This window comes from Elephas maximus, chromosome 1 (genome assembly GCF_024166365.1).
Source record: "Elephas maximus indicus isolate mEleMax1 chromosome 1, mEleMax1 primary haplotype, whole genome shotgun sequence".
Lineage (NCBI taxonomy): Eukaryota > Metazoa > Chordata > Mammalia > Proboscidea > Elephantidae > Elephas > Elephas maximus.
The window spans coordinates 106,219,121-106,236,257 of record NC_064819.1 but is presented as its reverse complement, the minus strand read 5'-3'; the positions used below and the strand labels follow the sequence as shown (position 1 = coordinate 106,236,257).

Here is a 17,137-nt window from a genome sequence, read left to right as displayed (position 1 = left end):
ACCTTTGTTTTTAGGCTCCTTTCAAAGGAAGTAATTTTGAATTAAAAACCAGTGAGTCTTGAGTGGAAAATATTTTGCTGAAAGTTCTCTACCCCCCCCCCCCCCCCGTTTGTGGCCCTGTCCTGCCAGGTTAAAAGAGCGGAGACTTCTCTGAGACATGGATAGATGCAAACATGTCGGGCGGTTGCGGCTGGCCCAGGACCACTCCATCCTGAACCCTCAGAAGTGGTGCTGCGTGGAGTGCTGCACCACCGAGTCGGTGTGGGCTTGTCTGAAGTGCGCCCACGTGGCCTGCGGCCGGTACATGGAGGATCACGCTCTGCGACACTTTGAAGAGACTGGACACCCGCTAGCCATGGAAGTCCGGGATCTCTACGTGTTCTGTTACCTGTGCAAGGACTACGTGCTCAATGATAACCCGGAAGGGGACCTGAAGCTTCTGCGAAGCTCCCTCTTGGCCGTCAGGGGCCAGAAGCAGGAGCAGCTGGTGAAACGTGGGCGGACGCTCCGCTCCATGGCTTCGGGCGAGGACCTGGTCCAGCTGCAGCGCGCTCCTCAGGGACAGCCGCAGATGCTGACGGCTCTGTGGTACCGGCGCCAGCGCCTGCTGGCCAAGACGCTGCGGATCTGGTTTGAGAAGAGCTCCCGGGGCCGGGCGAAGCTGGAGCAGCGGCGGCAGAAGGAGGCGCTGGAGCGCAAGAAGGAGGAGGCGCGGCAGCGGCGGCGCGAGGTGAAGCGGCGGCTGCTGGAAGAGCTGGCCAGCGCCCCTCCGCGCAAGAGCGCGCGGCTGCTGCTGCACGGGCCCCGCGACGCGGCCACGGTCACGGCTGTGGGGCGCCCCGCCACTCTCCCTACCTCAAGGAAAGCTCCGGGCGGCAAACTCAAGCAGCGCCGCAAGCCGGCCGTGGCCCCGGGCGTCACGGGCCTGCGGAACCTGGGGAACACCTGCTACATGAACTCCATCCTCCAGGTCCTCAGCCACCTCCAGAAGTTCCGAGAATGTTTTTTGAACCTTGACCCTTCCAAAACGGAACAACTGTTTCCCAAAGCGACCAACGGGAAGGCTCACCTATCCAGCAAGCCAGCCAGTAGCTCGGCCACTGAGGTGTCGGCCAGGAGCGACAAGGCTGAGTTGTGTGACCGGGAGGGCCTCTGCTTGAATGGCGGGGCCTCCATCAGCCGGAGCCTAGAACTCATCCAGAACAAGGAGCCGAGCTCGAAGCACATCTCCCTCTGTCACGAACTGCACACCCTCTTCCGAGTCATGTGGTCTGGGAAGTGGGCCCTGGTGTCGCCCTTCGCCATGCTTCATTCCGTGTGGAGCCTGATCCCTGCCTTCCGTGGCTACGACCAGCAGGACGCGCAGGAGTTTCTCTGTGAGCTGCTGCACAAGGTGCAGCAGGAACTCGAGGCCGAGGGGACCACGCACCGGATCCTTATCCCCTTCTCCCAGAGGAAGCTCACCAAGCAGGTCTTAAAAGTGGTGAATACCATATTTCATGGGCAGCTACTCAGTCAGGTAGGTGTGTGTCCCATCCTAACCCCGCCTCTGCCATCACAACGGCAGGGAAGCTTGTATGTTGGAGCTCGAGCTTCCTGTGAGTGCCTCTTACAGATTACTGAACTAATTAGAATAGCCAGTATTTCTGTAGTTACGTGTATTTGAGGGTGGCCATTGTCCTTTTCATGGCAGTTTGTACACTGTGGCGGCGTGGTTGGTGAACTTGCCTCCTGTCTCCTTCTGGCCAAATTTTTAGTTTAACTTGCCTTGTCACCTCATTTTCAGTGAATGTGTTTACTCTTTAAAGAAGGTATATAGGTAATTTGATATTTTCACTGTTATAATTAAGTACCTATTGTTGGCATGCCACCCTTTGATCAGTTTTTGGAAACTGAACAATTGATTGTAACTCTGTTCCAAAGTAGTTCGGAAGAGCAATCTTCCTTCCCAGGTCTTCGTAGACATTCTTTACAAGGAAGGGAGATGGCTGGGAGGATGATGCCAAAGGTCTGAGCAAGCAAGCCTCCTTCCTGTTCCCCATTATTACCTTTCCTTTCCTGGATCTTTCTCCAGGGACATAAGTGAAGATTCACAGATAAGGCCTTGTGAGAATATGCAGAAAGAGAATTTTTTAAGTAAAAAAAGGGGATGCAGTTTAAGGGGTCCAGGAAAAACCTCTGTACTATACTGAAGTTTTGTGTCTTGGTTTTTAAAGTGTTTTACAAAGAATGATGAGTTGGAATGGGACAAGGAATTTTATTTCAGCCTTTGTTTTTTATCGTGTGAAAGGGCAGTAAATTCATCAGCACTTTCTTTACCTCTAAAGGCCTTTAAGAAAGACACACCTGGGAATGTTACAGTGGGAGAGCAGGTCTAACCACACAGTGCATTGGGGCTCTACAGACACATTATCAGGGTAGGGGTGGTGCAAGACAGAAGGGCAAAAAGGCCAGGTGGACTGGATGGAACAGCAAGGTCAGGGGCAGCAGTGTGTGGACACGGGCAGCAGACTGACCTGCTTCACCTCAGACTAATTCCCTGGATGATTCTACCATCATGTGTGGTCTGTACCGCTGCAGCACTGAGTGGTAGAACATGCTCTGGGAGGGGAGAGGAAGAGAGAAAGGGGTAGGTAATAGCCTCTCTGCTGTGTGGTTTCCCACTCCAGCTAACATCAGATAGCTAGAAATGTATGCCAGAGGTAATATGTTCTAAATTTTTTAAACTTATATTTATTTTGTTAATATTACAATTTTTTAAAAACTCTACATCTAGTTTTGTTCAAATTATGTTGTCTTGAATAAAGTGAGCAAAAATATGGGGAGCATGGAAGTTGTATCACCTGTAAATAAATCTTTTCATTCTAGGTCACATGTATAGCATGCAATTACAAATCCAATACCATTGAGCCCTTTTGGGATCTGTCCCTGGAATTTCCTGAACGCTACCACTGCATAGAAAAGGGGTTTGTCCCTTTGAATCAGACGGAGTGCCTGCTCACTGAGATGCTGGCCAAGTTCACAGAGACAGAGGCCCTGGAAGGGAGAATCTACGCTTGTGACCAGTGTAACAGTGAGTGCTGTTGGGGTCGGAGGCGGGGGGAGTGTAACTGGAATATCACTATAAAGTGCTGCTTTTGCCCCTTTAGTCAAAGTAACACTGATGATATTGAGTGGTTCTAAGGCATCTTTTAAAGGCCTTTTTCTCCCATTTTACTGAAAACAAGCTGAAATATGTGGATGTTATATATTAAAACAAACAGCAAACCTAGGGGTTGTGCCTCCTTTGACCCCTCCCGATTGACATTAGTTGTTACTTGGGAGGGATTTGAAAATGCCGTTCCCAAAATGGGAATCTAAGAATGTTAGTATTTAGTATCATGGTGCTACAAGGATCCTGGTGAAATGAATGAATGTGGAGTCTGACAGCTCTTATTTAATCTAAATTCAGGTGGCATGGCATGTCTGAGGGCTATAGCATCAGAATACTTTTGTACTGACTGAACTGATAGATGTTAAAGTCTGTCAGCAGCAATACTAAAAATTGATATAATGAGACCAGGAAAGCAAGTGTGCAGGTACATGGCTCAGTGGCAGCTTCAGATCTTCTGAGTTTTTTTCATTCACGTTCCTGAAAGGTTCAGATTTCAAAGAGGGTCATGAGGAAGTATTTTCTGTTGTGGCTTTCATTTGAAAGTGAAACCCTTTCCATATGGTTATGTGGCCATCTTCTGCAGGGCCCCTTTCTGTCTTGCCACATTGAATGCTTCTGCCAACCTAACATGGAAAGGACATGCAGAGCAAATACTTAGAAGCCTGTGTTTGCTTTTTATAGCATATAAAGATTTGAAAACTGAGATAATAATGGATTGTAGAGAGAGCTAGAAATCAATTTGCAGCCATATAATAGTTTGCACTACAAGGTTTTGGGGGAAAAAAATCTTATAGTAGCACTTTTTTAATGTATTTGCATATAACCTGTTGCTGTCGAGTCCATTCTGACTCGTAGCGACCCTATAGGACAGGGTACAAATGCCCCATAGGGTTTCCAAAGAGTGGCTGTGGATTCAAACCACCAACGTTTTGGTTAGCAGCTGAGCTCTTAACCACTACACCACCAGGGCTCCATATTTGCACATAGTTTCAAAGAGCAGAACAGGTTTTCGACAATCTACTATTTTTAAAAACTGTATTTGCATATAGTTTTTTAAAAACAGTAAGTTGTGGAAAGCCTGTTCTGCTCTTTGAAGAATCAGGACAAAAATCAAAAGTTATGCTTTGATATCATTTTGCTATTTTAAAGCAAGATTTGAAATGCAGCCCTTGGTTAACTGTAGACCCACCTGTTGTGTTCCGTATTGAGATACAGAGGCAGGTGAATTATTTTATTAACTGGTTATGTTTTTAGAATAGTGATTCATAAAGCATTTTACTTGTAAGGAGCAGAAGAATGTTAACAGCTCTCACTCCGTAATTCTCAGATATGATGGATTAGGCAAGAAATATATGTTTTTTTGCAAAAAAGGATTGTTTTTCTGGTTGCCAGATGTGCTGATTTATCACCATTTCTCTAGGCAAGTGCAGATAATGGCAGGGAAGGAAAGCTATGGTGAGGGGACAAGGCGCACTGGTTTGCTTGTGAAGTTTCAAAACTATCAGCCTTCTACCTCTCTGCTTAATCAAACAGCAACAAAACTGATCAATCTCAGTTGAATCAGTATGGTCACGTATCACTTAACATCCACGACACATTCTTTGAAATAGAAAACTGTGTGATTTGATTGTTGTACGAACACCATATATTATTGCTTCCAGAATAAGGAAGTTTTGTCCATATTAGAAATTTGCTGGGGGAAAGAACCTCCCTCTACAGTTAGCGTACCTAAGGTTTCAACAGATCCTTCTGCTGCGGCTTTCAAGTCAGCACTCGCAGACTCCCCACTCACTTTCCCATTAAAAAAACAACCTATTGCTTTTGGGGAGTCGATTCCAAACTCATAGTGACCCTGTGGGACAGAGTAGAACTGCCCCACAGGGTTTCCAAGGAGTGGCTGGTGCATTCGAACTGCCAACCTTTTGGTTAGCAGCTGTAGCTTTTAACCACTATGCCACCAGGGCTCCCACTTTCACATTATGCAGCGAAAAATGTTATTTGAAGTGCTTGAATTACCCAGAGCTAGTACTAAACTCAGTATCATGGCCTGGTCCTGCTTTGTCTTTAATCATTTTGAACAAGCTTCATGCCTTAGCAGTGATTGTCAACACACTGAGAGGGATTCACTTTTGTGTTTGGTCCTCAATCCATGTCATTAGCAATTTTTCCATATCTGATATAGGTCCCTCTCAAATTTTTGTTAGCCTTGTAGCATTCAGTGAAGCTGATCCTTTAACAACTTAAAGAGAATTTTTTTCTTTGTTTTTGAGGATCGTCATGATTGTTGAGTACAACATGCCTAAATCCACTACATCCCATTCTCTGATCAGGATTTCTGAGCTCTATTATAGCCTTATGGGACCACGGATGTATGTGTGGTCAGATGTTGCCCGAACGGATGTTATGCAGTGCCTGACTGTAATTTCTTTTTCTTTGTCAATTTCATTTTAGAAAACAAAGCCAGATTCTACATTGTCTTCGTCTTAGCTCACACACTCCTTCTGCTGAGGGTGGCAGTCACTGTCAGGGTTCCCAAGCAGAGCTGCAGTAATTTTTAAAAATCTGCTGGTGAATAGGCATTTAAATAAGGCCAGGTTCCTCTCTTGAATTCTCTGTTCATGGCCCCACACATCATACCTCCAGCCCTGGCAAAAGCTTCTCCAATGGCACACTCATTCTGCTTCAATCTATTGTCAGAAGCAACAGCTTCACATCCTATTGTCACGAAAAGCTCTGTGATACGTCCTCTGGTTGTGATTTGCTACCTTTCATGAATGGTACAGACAGGACTTGGAATCAGATGCCAAGCTCTTCAGACATTGAGACCATGGTGCCAACAGCTCAGAGGCAATCAGCAGGCACTATAGTAGACCACTAACTGATTTTATATTCCCATCCATTCACCACCTTTATTAATAGAACAGGCATCAGTGACTGGTTACAGAGAAGGTTTCCGATGGAAATTAAGAGAATTTTATTTCCATTATTCATTTGCTGAAATTTAGAAATGTATTTTCCCCACAATTCAGGAGCTTTAGAATCAAAATTGGAGTGTGAGCGCTGGTCCTTTTTGGATAGGGCGACTGTCAGCCTTGTCCTGCATGTCCAGCTTTTAGCCAGGAAACTTTTTCACTTTTAGATACAACTTAAATACATAGAACTAGCAGTTTCTTTTCTAAATACTTGCATATGCCACAAGCAAATCATGCTGGGAAAAAAATCTGTGTAAATACTCTGGTCTTTATTAATCCTGAGTCCTATTATCTTCTTCCTAATCCTGAAGTATATGTATTATCCCCACTTTACTGGTGAGGAAACTGAGGTTCAGAGGTTTAAATAACTTGTCCAGTAGCATACAGCTGGCTATAAGCAGGAAACAGAATTTGGCCTATCTGATGGGAAAAAGAATGCTCTTTAAGTTATGATGCATCATAATTTTTTTTTTAATTTTCATCATGCTTTAAGTGAAAGTTTACAAATCAAGTCGGTCTCTCACACAAAAACTTACGTACATCTTGCTACATACTCCCAGTTGCTCTCCCCTAACGAGACAGCCCGCTCCCTCCCTCCACTCTCTCTTTTCGAATCCATTCCACCAGCTTCTAACCCCTTCTACCGTCTCATCTCCCCTCCAGGCAGGAGATGCCAACATAGTCTCAAGTGTCCACCTGATCCAAGAATCTCACTCCTCACCAGCATCCCTCTCCATCCCATTGTCCAGTCTAATCCCTGTCAAGAGTTGGCTTTGGGGATGGTTCCTGTCCTGGGCCAACAGAAGGTCTGGGGGCCATGACCACCAGTGTCCTTCTAGTCTCAGTCAGACCATTAAGTCTGGTCTTTTTATGAGAATTTGGGGTCTGCATCCCACTGCTCTCCTGCTCCCTCAGGGGCTCTCTGTTGTGTTCCCTGTCAGGGCAGTCCTCAGTTGTAGCCGGGCACCATCTAGCTCTTCTGGTCTCAGGCTGATGTAGTCTCTGGTTTATATGGCCCTTTCTGTCTCTTGGCCTCGTAATTGGTGTTCTTCATTCTCCTTTGGCCCAGGTGGGTTGAGAGCAATTGATGATGCATCATAATTTAAGTTATAAGCCCACACATCAAGGTATAAACCCTTATACTTCTACTCTATCTGCATGATGTTGCAGTGACCTTCCATTATATTCCATTAATAAATCCTTGATATCAGGAATGTACCATCCTTTACCCATACCAACTTTGGAAGCTGATGATGGCAAAAATTAGAAAGTGTGTGTGTCAGGATTACGTTTGGTTGCTTGTAACAGTCAACCCAAATAACAATGGCTTAAAATGAGATAGTTTTATTTTTCCATTATATAGAAGAACTTGGAAGGACATTCAGAGCCTGGCATGGTGGCTACATGGCCGTCAGGGACCCAAGTTCAGGGACCCAAGCTCCTCTTCCCGCTTTACTGTTCTTGTGCATGGCTTCCATCAAGGTTACCTCATGGTCCAAGAGGAGTTCTGGCATTTGCAGACAGTGGGAAGGACAAAGGATGCACCTTGCAACTGAGTCAGTGCTCCTTAAGCAGCCATCCCAAGAGTGCCACTCAATCATTCCTATCATCGCATTAGCCAGCACTTGTGCAAGTATGTAAGGCTGGGAAATGCAGTCTTATAGAGGATCACATTGCTGCCCCAAGTAAAACTGAGGTTCAGATATTGAGAAATAAGGAGAATGCATATGGAGTGGCAGGTCTTGTCTCTACCACAGCTAGGAAAGAATGAGACTCCTGATAATCTATGTCTTATACCTTCCCAAACCATATAGGCAAACGACGAAAATCCAATCCAAAACCCCTTGTTCTGAGTGAAGCTAGAAAGCAGTTAATGATCTACAGACTACCTCAGGTCCTCCGGCTGCACCTTAAAAGATTCAGGTGAGCTTGCTTGGGGAGTCCCAGGATGCTGTGAGCTGTGGGAATAGCTGCCTCAAAGGTTCTTCTGAGGGCAAACGTCTTTGCTGGTGTTGGGAGGAGATGCCTGTTCCCTTGAGCCTTGTGCTTTCCATGGAGATTACATGCCTCACACCTACTGAGGCTGGCTGATGTTGGGGCCCAGCAGGATTGGGCCTCTGTGCTCATGTCTTTTCCTAATTGGCTAGCCTGCACTGAATGTCTACAGAGGGAGATGTTCCAGCCTCGCTTGGGTTTATGCAACTTCACCTTCAGGATAAAGTGGAAGATAATCTGTGAAGAGAAGGGCAGGCAGTAAACTATAAGAAAATGGTTACCTGAATTGCTTGTTTAGGAATTTCTAGTTTCAGAGTATATCGTGGAATATTCACAGCAAATATATGTGGACAGTGATTGCCACCATTTTATTGATGGAAAAACCAAAGCCGGAGGGTTATGTTTTCTCAGTTCCCCGTTTTAATTATCTCTACCTATGATTTTTTTTTTTATGATTACATATGCCAGTTTTTACTACTAAGAAGTTCATATCCATGTCCTAGGTGGTCTGGCCGTAATCATCGAGAGAAGATTGGGGTCCATGTCGTCTTTGACCAGGTATTAACCATGGAACCTTACTGCTGCAGGGACATGCTCTCCTCTCTTGACAAAGAGACCTTTGCCTATGATCTCTCCGCAGTGGTCATGCACCACGGGAAAGGGTTTGGCTCAGGACACTACACAGCCTATTGCTACAACACAGAGGGAGGTGCGTGCGCTTTACTCTGTGGGGTGGGGGACACGGAAAAGGGTTGGTTTGTCCACATTTTATTGCCTTCCTTTTATTTCAGTCCCATGGTCATCTATGGAAAATTACACACATTAAAATCCAGTGGAAAGGATTATGAAACTCGGATGCAAATTTTGGATGTATCACTTACTAAGTAACAACATAAGGAATTAAGGGGACTGACATGTGAAAGTACTTAAAGAGCGCCTGGCACACAGTGCTTGCTCAGTCAGTTTTGGAGGTTATTGTCATTAGTGCTGCTTCTGCAGACCTCAGTTTCCTTCCTGGTAATACAGAAACAATAGTATCTATTTAACCTCATGGAGATATTTTGTGAATTTTATTAGTCTGAGCTCATAATAAAGCTGAGAATGTTGACTGAGCACTTACTGTGTCCTGGGCACCACGGGAGGTGTGGGGCTACAAGAACCCCCCACAGGCAGCTTCCAGTCCTCTTGCTACAGAGAGAGCCTCCCAGCTGCTGCCCTGCGGCCGGCGGGCTGTCGATGCGTTTTCAGCAGTGTACACATCTTGAATCTCTCAGCCCTGGGGCCAGCCAGAGCCTGTGAGCAAATAATTTTTGTTCCTTCTAAATTTCCCTTAATCACTCCCCTCTATTTCCATGTCCCCTTTCCTGCTTCTCTTCCCATCATAGCCCCCATTCTCCCGGCTCTCTCTGTAGAAGGCCTTACTGGGCAATGAGGAAGCCTGGGTAAAACGAGCACGATAATTCCAGTAAGCAGTATTGTAGTGGGGTTTGGTGGGAAGGCGGTTGAAACCAGTGGTTACAGCGAAGTCTTATAGACCCTCTGTTGGTTCCATTTACTTGTCTCTTCCTGCAACACAAATAATCAAGGGTTGGCTATATTCAGAACTCCTCTGCCCTTTTCTTCAGCTCCTGGTTTTGCCTGCTGATCGAAAATATAAAAGTTGGGTAGTCATTTTCTCTTTCTCTCCTTTGGTTTCCTAGGTTTTTGGGTCCACTGCAATGACTCAAAGCTGAATGTATGCAGTGTGGAGGAAGTGTGCAAAACCCAGGCCTACATCCTTTTTTACACTCAAAGAACAGTGCAGGGCAATGCAAGAATCTCAGAAACCCAACTCCAAGCTCAGGTGCAGCCCAGCAACACCGATGAGGGCAAACCACGGACATTCCCCTGAGTGGGAGGCATGTATCAAGGACTGGCTTGTTTTTAACCTATTGGTGTTCATACATCTTCCCTCTTGTAGGAGTGAGGCTGACTGCAGGAACAGACTACTAGGTTTGGCTCACTGGGTCTGGAGTAGAAGATGCCAGGTGACTCTTGCCCTATCATAAAATCTATAGTCACCTTTTTTTGAATGGATGTGGAAATCCTCTCCTTTCATAAAACAAATCAAAAGGAGTAACTTCTGTGAAGATTCTGAATATAGAGGGACCTGCGTAGAGGAAAGAGGGCATAAATCGATCTTATCTAGCCAGGAGAGAAGCCATGTTTTCTCCATTATGTGATTCCCCTGCTAATCAGGGGCCTCCTGGCAACACCAGAACCCTGCCGATGTGAGCAGCCCTGGACAGAGCACTTAAGGAGGGGCCCTGGGCTGGCAGCTTGTTGGACAGGATTGGTTCAGTAGGGGGAGGTGAAGTCTAAGGATTTATTCCCACAAAGGAAGTAACCCTCAAGGGTTGAAAACATGCAAGCTTCCTTTTTTTAAGGGATAACAGTTGAAGAGTAGAGTGAGATACATGGAGCAAATTTTCCCATGCAAAATGGGAGGTTTTTCAAGTGCCATGCCTACCCTGGCTGCTGCTGTCATTTAATCATTCTATACTTCTTCTAAGACTGGTATGAGCATCCTTTCATTCTAAAGGAGCAGTTTATATGGGGAAGTAGCAGACTAGTGGATGTTATTTGTTGCACGCTGGGCCAGCGGGCACTCCTGGCACCTATCCTTGTTCTGAAACAAGTCTCTGGGTCAGGTCTAGGCCAAGTATGTGGTTTGGTTTAAATTGGGTCGGTTGGGGTAGGCATGGATAGCTGGCAGTCCAGGGCTTCTCCGGCTGCCTGTCACCCATTCTCACCATGGGGTAGCTTGCAGCTTCCTTCCTACATCTGGAGAGCTGGAACATGCATGTTCACTACCAGGCTTGGGAGACTTTGCTTTCCTGAGACATGGGAATTAGGAATCTGCCCCCTACATTTCCAAACAGTTTACTGCTGATAGAGCTGACCTGTTTCCTCCCAAATCTGATAACCTGTTTCTCACCCACACTCAGAGAAAAAAATCCAAGACAAAAGCAAGAGTGCCATGTCCTTTACCCCAGTGCCAGTAAAATATCTTTTTCAATTGGTTCAGTTTCTAAATGGAATGAAATTGCCCAGGTGGAAACCCTCCTTCCCATCGGGCACTTTCACAATCCTTCTCTCAGACTCCCCAGTGAAAGTGGTGGCTGCTGCAGTGAGCCTCGGCCTGTCACTATGAATGCTCATCTTTTGACTGAGTGTATCATAATAATATTTGAATTCAGGTAGAAGTACAGTTGTCACTTGAAAAGGGAGTAGAGGTGGAAGGGAGTTTGGGGAGGGGAGGGAAGTGGGGAAAGAGAGGCTGAAGAATGAGGGTGGTGGTAGCTTTAGCGATGTTGATGAGCCACATTTCCTGAGCAGATCTGCAGCATTTACTGTTGACCTCTTTTGAGATGAACTCTCCCACAGGACTTGCCAGACAGCACGGAGACATGGGGAAAATTCAGAGAGAAAATGGCTCACCTTGGTAGGGAAAGGGGAGTGACTGTGTTTTAAATTAAACTTGCTTTATCCAACACTGTGAGGTTTCTGTAATATTTAGCTTTTATTTGGAAGCGACAGCGTATGGCATTTTTTATGCTGTTTCATTTATATTGTCTACTGCAGGCTTCTTTGTACAAGCTTTGCCCCGGGCTCATCCTCTCTTGGACACTGTTTTAGAGTGTCACAGCTGCCCATACTGCCAGAGGCTCTGTTGTACTTATACTCTCTAGATCCACACTTTAAGTCAGCATGATTAGTGATGACTTTTCGTGGTAATAGAAAAGCCCACTAACTTAAAAAAAAAAAGGAAAGGAAAATATAAATCGTGCCTCATCTTTCACTGAACTCTATATTTATTATTCTAGAAAAAGAGAACTTATGAGATGGAGAAGAACTAATAGAGCATCTGCTTCATCCCTCAGGCTGTCCCAGGGGAAGTTATTAACAAACGCTTAATGGAAAATTAAAAGATCTTCAAATTTAATTTTTAAAAATAGTTTTATACCAAATGTTGTAAGGATTATTAAGCAGATTAAGGAATGTGTCAAACAAGTGCTTAACTTAGCTAAGCACCCGTATATCAAATTAATAAAATCGTTTAAAATGAGTTGGAATAGAAACCAGTATCAGTCCCCACTGAGTTCCACACTCATGAAGGTACCCACTCTCAGTCACAGACACTTCTGGTACCCAGAAGCAGCAGCACTAGATGCTGTTGAGAAGCTAGTATGTAAGGGGGGTTTTATTAAAGCATTTCCTGCTACATAGGCCAGTGGCTGTTGTGAAGGAAATATCCCTTTGCCTTCCATCTATTTACACCTTGAAAGCAGATGAGTTTCTCAGTTCCATCTTACTTTAAATTGAAACATTCTAAAGAGAAGAAAATAAGATCCAAGCAGAAATTTACTAGATGCTGCCAAATCAAACCCATGATCTCTGAACAGGAACCTTCCAGGCCTGCTTCTCTCCCAGCACTAGTAGTTCTAGGAGTTCTGTTCCAGAAACCCTTTATAGTTGGCTGGCATGTTTACTTTCCACTGTAGCCAGCCTAGATGAATGCACCCTGGCCCTCAAAAATTAGAATTTTACCTCAATCTAGCTGACCCTCATACTTGTGGTTCCCTCTGAGATGAGCATCCATGCTAAGTGTTTAAAAAAAAAAAGTTAGGAATGCCCTCAGAACTGAAGCTCTTAGTAAGTGGCAGGCAGAGCTCCTGCCAGCTTTGATCCAGCCCTTCTCAGGCTGAGGGCAGGCAGTCCTACACTGTAAAGAATTTCCAGATGTCTCTTAAAATGTCACAAATAAAATTGGAAACTTAGAGGTGTTAATGTGTCCTATGGACTCAACAGCAGAGTTTATTTTTGTTTTTAACGGCAAGGTGTCTAGAGTCAATGACTAAATGAGTTCCCTACTCTGGCTGTGCTTGCAGCTCCATGCAAGTGCAAGGGAAGAACCAATGAAGCGGGCTGGCCGACAGTAGGGCACGGCCTTGTGATGCCCCAGTGTAAGCCCAGGAGAGGTCAACGGTAGTGCAGAATGAGAACTTGCGGGGCGGGGTGCAGGGGCTAGGTGGGTTGGCAGGGAAGGGAGAAATGGAGTTTTGTTTCACTTACCGATAAAGCTTTGTGAACTAATTTTATACAGTTCTGACAATTTGGTGCCTTGTACCCAATTACAGTTTGCATGGAATTGAAAAGATTAAGGGAAAGGATTCTTTCTTGTCATTTCAAGTGGCAAATGGGTCTGTGTAGTGTTTAAATGACATTTGGTATCACAGACTTTGAAGAAGCATTTCATCTCTCTTGTGTGTGAATGCAAATTATTCTTACCAGCAAGCTCTGAAGTTTACTGTCCTGTCCAAAATCTATGTATCTGTGATACTCATCATATGACTTCTTCTCAAGGCAGACTGCGTATCCCCGTTCTTTCACACCACACCCCTCACTTCCAAACATTAGCTCGGGCCTTTTCAAGTCAGGCTGGGAGAGCTACCCCTTCCTAAACATAAACCATCCCTATTAGGATTCTGGGCTTCTATTTTATAGAGCGGAGGGGTTGTTTTTCCAGCTGGTTGGGAGAGCACAAATGTTCAGAAAAGGCCTTTTAGTTTTTATCAACACAATGCCTAACGCTGGGCAACCTATGGTAGAAGTCCAGCAAAAATGGTTCCTCCTCAAATGGTACCGCCACTCCTTCTGAAGTTCTTTTTGCACAAATTTTCAGGAAGCAGTATAAAAACAACCCCCCACATGTGAACCTTAAGACCATAAGGCAAACCAAGTCACTGTGTACTATGTAAAGGGAATAATGCAAACGAGAAGGCTCAGAGACTGTCCCAGTCCCCCAGCCCCTTTCCCTGGCAGATGCTGACTCGGATATGGTGTCCTGTAACTGGAAAGGAAGTGATGAGGCCCAGTGTTCTCATCTGCAGGCCTGTTTATAGCATTTTTCTTTTACCTTAAGGTTCCCAGTCCGCTGAGCTCATGAGACTTCACCAAAGGGTGTTTAAAAAGGTCACCACTCAAAGCACACTTGATAATTGGGTCCCCCAGCCTACTTACTTGCCTAATTAGATAAGGTTCTATCTTTAGGGTAAAACCTTCCATGTCTATTTAGTTTTTTACTGGGTAAGTATGCATCTCCTTGGTGGTTCAGATTCTTTTTAAATTCAGCACTAAAGTGGAAAAGCACCTTTAAATAAGAGTGTGAATTTAGTTTGTATCTTACATGGTTAAATTAACCATTCTCTTGGTCTAGGGCTTTGATTTTAACCACTGTGTACTTGTATTTAGAACCACACCTGGTTCTAAATACACCACAGCTACTATAGTATGGAGGCAAGCAGTCATTTTTGTGGCCTCTTTCCATACTTCTGCTGGCATGTTTCCACTTAAAATCTAAGTAGCTAGTACAAGAGACTTTTCTAGTACTGTGGGCTACCTAGCCAGGGCTGAAAGATGATGTAAAATTGATTTCCCTTGGTGAGAATGTTAGGTGTTGGCAATGGTGAATGCAAGCACTTTAATTTACAAAATTAAGGATTTTTCATCAAATTTTTGGAAACTGCAGATTTGGTACCTGTATTTGCTAACTTCTTACCACTTTAAGTTTGAATTAAACCAGTTTAAATGAAACCTTACCCACCACTGGGTTTAAAAATCAACCAGCAATAAACATTATTATTTAAAGCTAAAACATTAAACGTTTGAGTGAAATTTGAATTACGCTTCCTAGAAGCTGTCATGTCTTCATTCTTGCTGGATTCTGATTTTCAGCTTTGGAATTTTTTACCCAGTAGAACTGTTCAAAATTGTGAGTAGTTTTGGCAGCAAACTTGATGTGAATTTCATTCCTATAAAGAACAGGAGGTGCTGGTATTTCTTTTCTTAGCAGTGGTCTGATGGAGTTTAGAATCTATGCTATGGCTTCAAAGTTTTAATCACCATTTGGGGTGGGGTGGGAGGATGGCCTCAAACCTGAGCCTTGCTCCATGTATGTGACCCTTCTTCATCATTATACCCAGTGAGATACAAAAACCTGGCAGAACATCTGTGATCCCAATGTAGTCTCTAAAGGATGTTAAGCTAACCACAGTCCTGAATTCACACAAGCTCATAGCTCCTTCTTCCTAACAGGTAGAATCTATCTGATTAACACCCACAAGAGAATAGAGAATGGTGCTTTAAAAAAAATTTTTTTTAATGTCATTCTCATACAGCTTTCTTAATGAGCTTTAAGCTGGCAAGGTCAAAAAACGGACTATTTTGTCCTGTTTACCTTTAGTGACTAGACTGCTAGAGACAACATCTGTCAGCTGTAACAAGAAAACTCTGATTAGGCCACTGTGGTGCATTTATACTGACTCTTGTTTCCAGTTCATGTCCTTTAATCACATACCACTTCTGTAGGAGACCTGGCACATAAAAGCAGTATTTAAAATAAAAAAAAAAAAAAGCCTGGTAGAACAGACTAGGAGAAAAAAAATGCCACGGGGAACCTCTTTTAGAACCAAGAATATACTCAAATTTATACCCATTTCTGAAGAGGGCAGAGAAGCTGGCATTTTGAACCAAACAGCTCTAACTCATCTCTTCTCTCCATACCAGTTCCTTACATATTCCATTTCCAAAGAATCCAAAGCCCCTGGACGGTGGCATTACCATCAATTTTAGGATCAGAAAACATTTATTTCCTTGTGAAGGAAGCAGCTTTCTCAAACAGAAGTCACTTTAGTGCCCACTGCCCAGACTTAACATCTTCCTCCATCTGCACATCACTGCCCTCTTCTTGCCACTAAATCCCACTCTATTACAGCAACAATGCCTCCCTGGTGCCTGGAAAACCCACCCAATGCACTAAAATGCTATGCAACACCAAATGGCTTCTTCCCCCAGTACTGCTCAAAAACGGAAATTCCTCAAGAATAAGCTTCATCCCATGTTAACATCAATGTATGGTGGTTACGGTTTTTTTTTGCTTGTTTGTTTTTTTCCCCCTTTTAAAATGAAGCAAGCCACCTCCATTGGAATCCATGTTTGGGGCTTGTTCCTATCTCTTTTGAGTGTGAAATATAAATCATGTTTTTATGATTTTTGTAAATCTTGACTTTTTACACCTTGTTTTTTGTAAGCAGAAGTTTCTTATTAAAAGAATAAAAATGGCTATCTTTGTGTGCATTCTTTATTTCAAAATGCCATTAGGTTATTCCTCAGGACAAGAGCAAAGATCACCCCCTGCAGAAGCTTAGAAACTATGTACACAACTTTACACAACAGTGGGCAACACTTTAGCTGAAGCCTGACTGCTGACCAGGCAACACAGTTCTGAATAGACCCAATGAAGAAAAGGAAACCAGGCAGGCAAGGGGAGGTCCCCATCTGAATCAAACTTCAGTTGCCATCAGGGCAAATCTTGTGGTGGTCACAGAAAGAGAAGCTCTTTTTAGAAGGTTTGTGTATAGCATAGGGGTTCCATATGTCTGCAATCAGAAGACAATGAGAGGCATTAGAAATGTAAAGGCACTGGAGGGAAGTTGGCAAGAGAGATTCAAATCCCTTGCAACATATGGAGAGACAATCCACTAGGAATAGCTAAAGGATTTACATCAAGTGCCTTATCTATATTTCACGAATAGATGATATAAATTATTGCATTTCCTGGCCTCTAGGACTCCTAAGACATGAAAGAAGAGTGTTAAGTGCTTACCTACTTGGCTACACCCCTGGCTGGGGTGCCATTAAGTCAATGTCACTCAAGTTCCTGGCGAGCCAAACTCCTGCAGCAAAAAGTCCCAGATTGAGGATCAAGTTCCTGGAGAAGGAATGTAGTCCATTAACCCTACGGTCACTCTGTCACTTGTCTTTGGTTTACAAAACATACTGAGGGAAAAGACTTTGCATACCACCCTGGGAAAGCCTTTCCGAGGCAAAAGCACTGTTGTCGAACTGTAAGGCGATTGAGGGTGGGGAGGGTGGCCTGATCGTTACATGTGGGTTGCCCAAGACCCGTATCGGC

At 44.3% G+C, this 17,137-nt stretch overlaps 2 protein-coding genes across 10 annotated transcripts in view; one reads left to right on the top strand and one right to left on the bottom strand.

Annotated features, from left to right (window-relative positions):
- USP49 (ubiquitin specific peptidase 49) overlaps positions 1 to 14,815 on the top strand; it is a 126,463-nt gene extending 111,648 nt beyond the window's left edge. For 5 of the 7 annotated variants that reach the window (XM_049891763.1, XM_049891769.1, XM_049891777.1 and 2 more), the window contains exons 4-8: positions 130 to 1,519; positions 2,869 to 3,073; positions 7,941 to 8,049; positions 8,625 to 8,830; positions 9,822 to 14,815. In XM_049891763.1, the coding sequence (XP_049747720.1) occupies positions 158 to 1,519; positions 2,869 to 3,073; positions 7,941 to 8,049; positions 8,625 to 8,830; positions 9,822 to 10,012 (2,073 nt within the window). In that variant the 5' untranslated portion in view covers positions 130 to 157 and the 3' untranslated portion in view covers positions 10,013 to 14,815. Of the gene's footprint in view, positions 1 to 129; positions 1,520 to 2,868; positions 3,074 to 7,940; positions 8,050 to 8,624 lie in introns of all 7 variants that reach the window. The other 2 variants (XM_049891797.1, XM_049891795.1) reach the window with 2 other exon arrangements.
- TOMM6 (translocase of outer mitochondrial membrane 6) overlaps positions 1 to 17,137 on the bottom strand; it is a 29,043-nt gene that overhangs the window by 11,216 nt on the left and 690 nt on the right. Inside the window, exons 2-3 of one of the 3 annotated variants that reach the window (XM_049891903.1) lie at positions 16,829 to 16,933; positions 8,043 to 8,358 (exon numbers count right to left, since the gene is read on the bottom strand). In XM_049891903.1, coding sequence (XP_049747860.1) covers positions 16,837 to 16,933 — 97 coding nt within the window. In that variant the 3' untranslated portion in view covers positions 8,043 to 8,358; positions 16,829 to 16,836. Of the gene's footprint in view, positions 1 to 8,042; positions 8,359 to 14,841; positions 16,602 to 16,828; positions 16,934 to 17,137 lie in introns of those variants that run through there. The other 2 variants (XM_049891910.1, XM_049891898.1) reach the window with 2 other exon arrangements.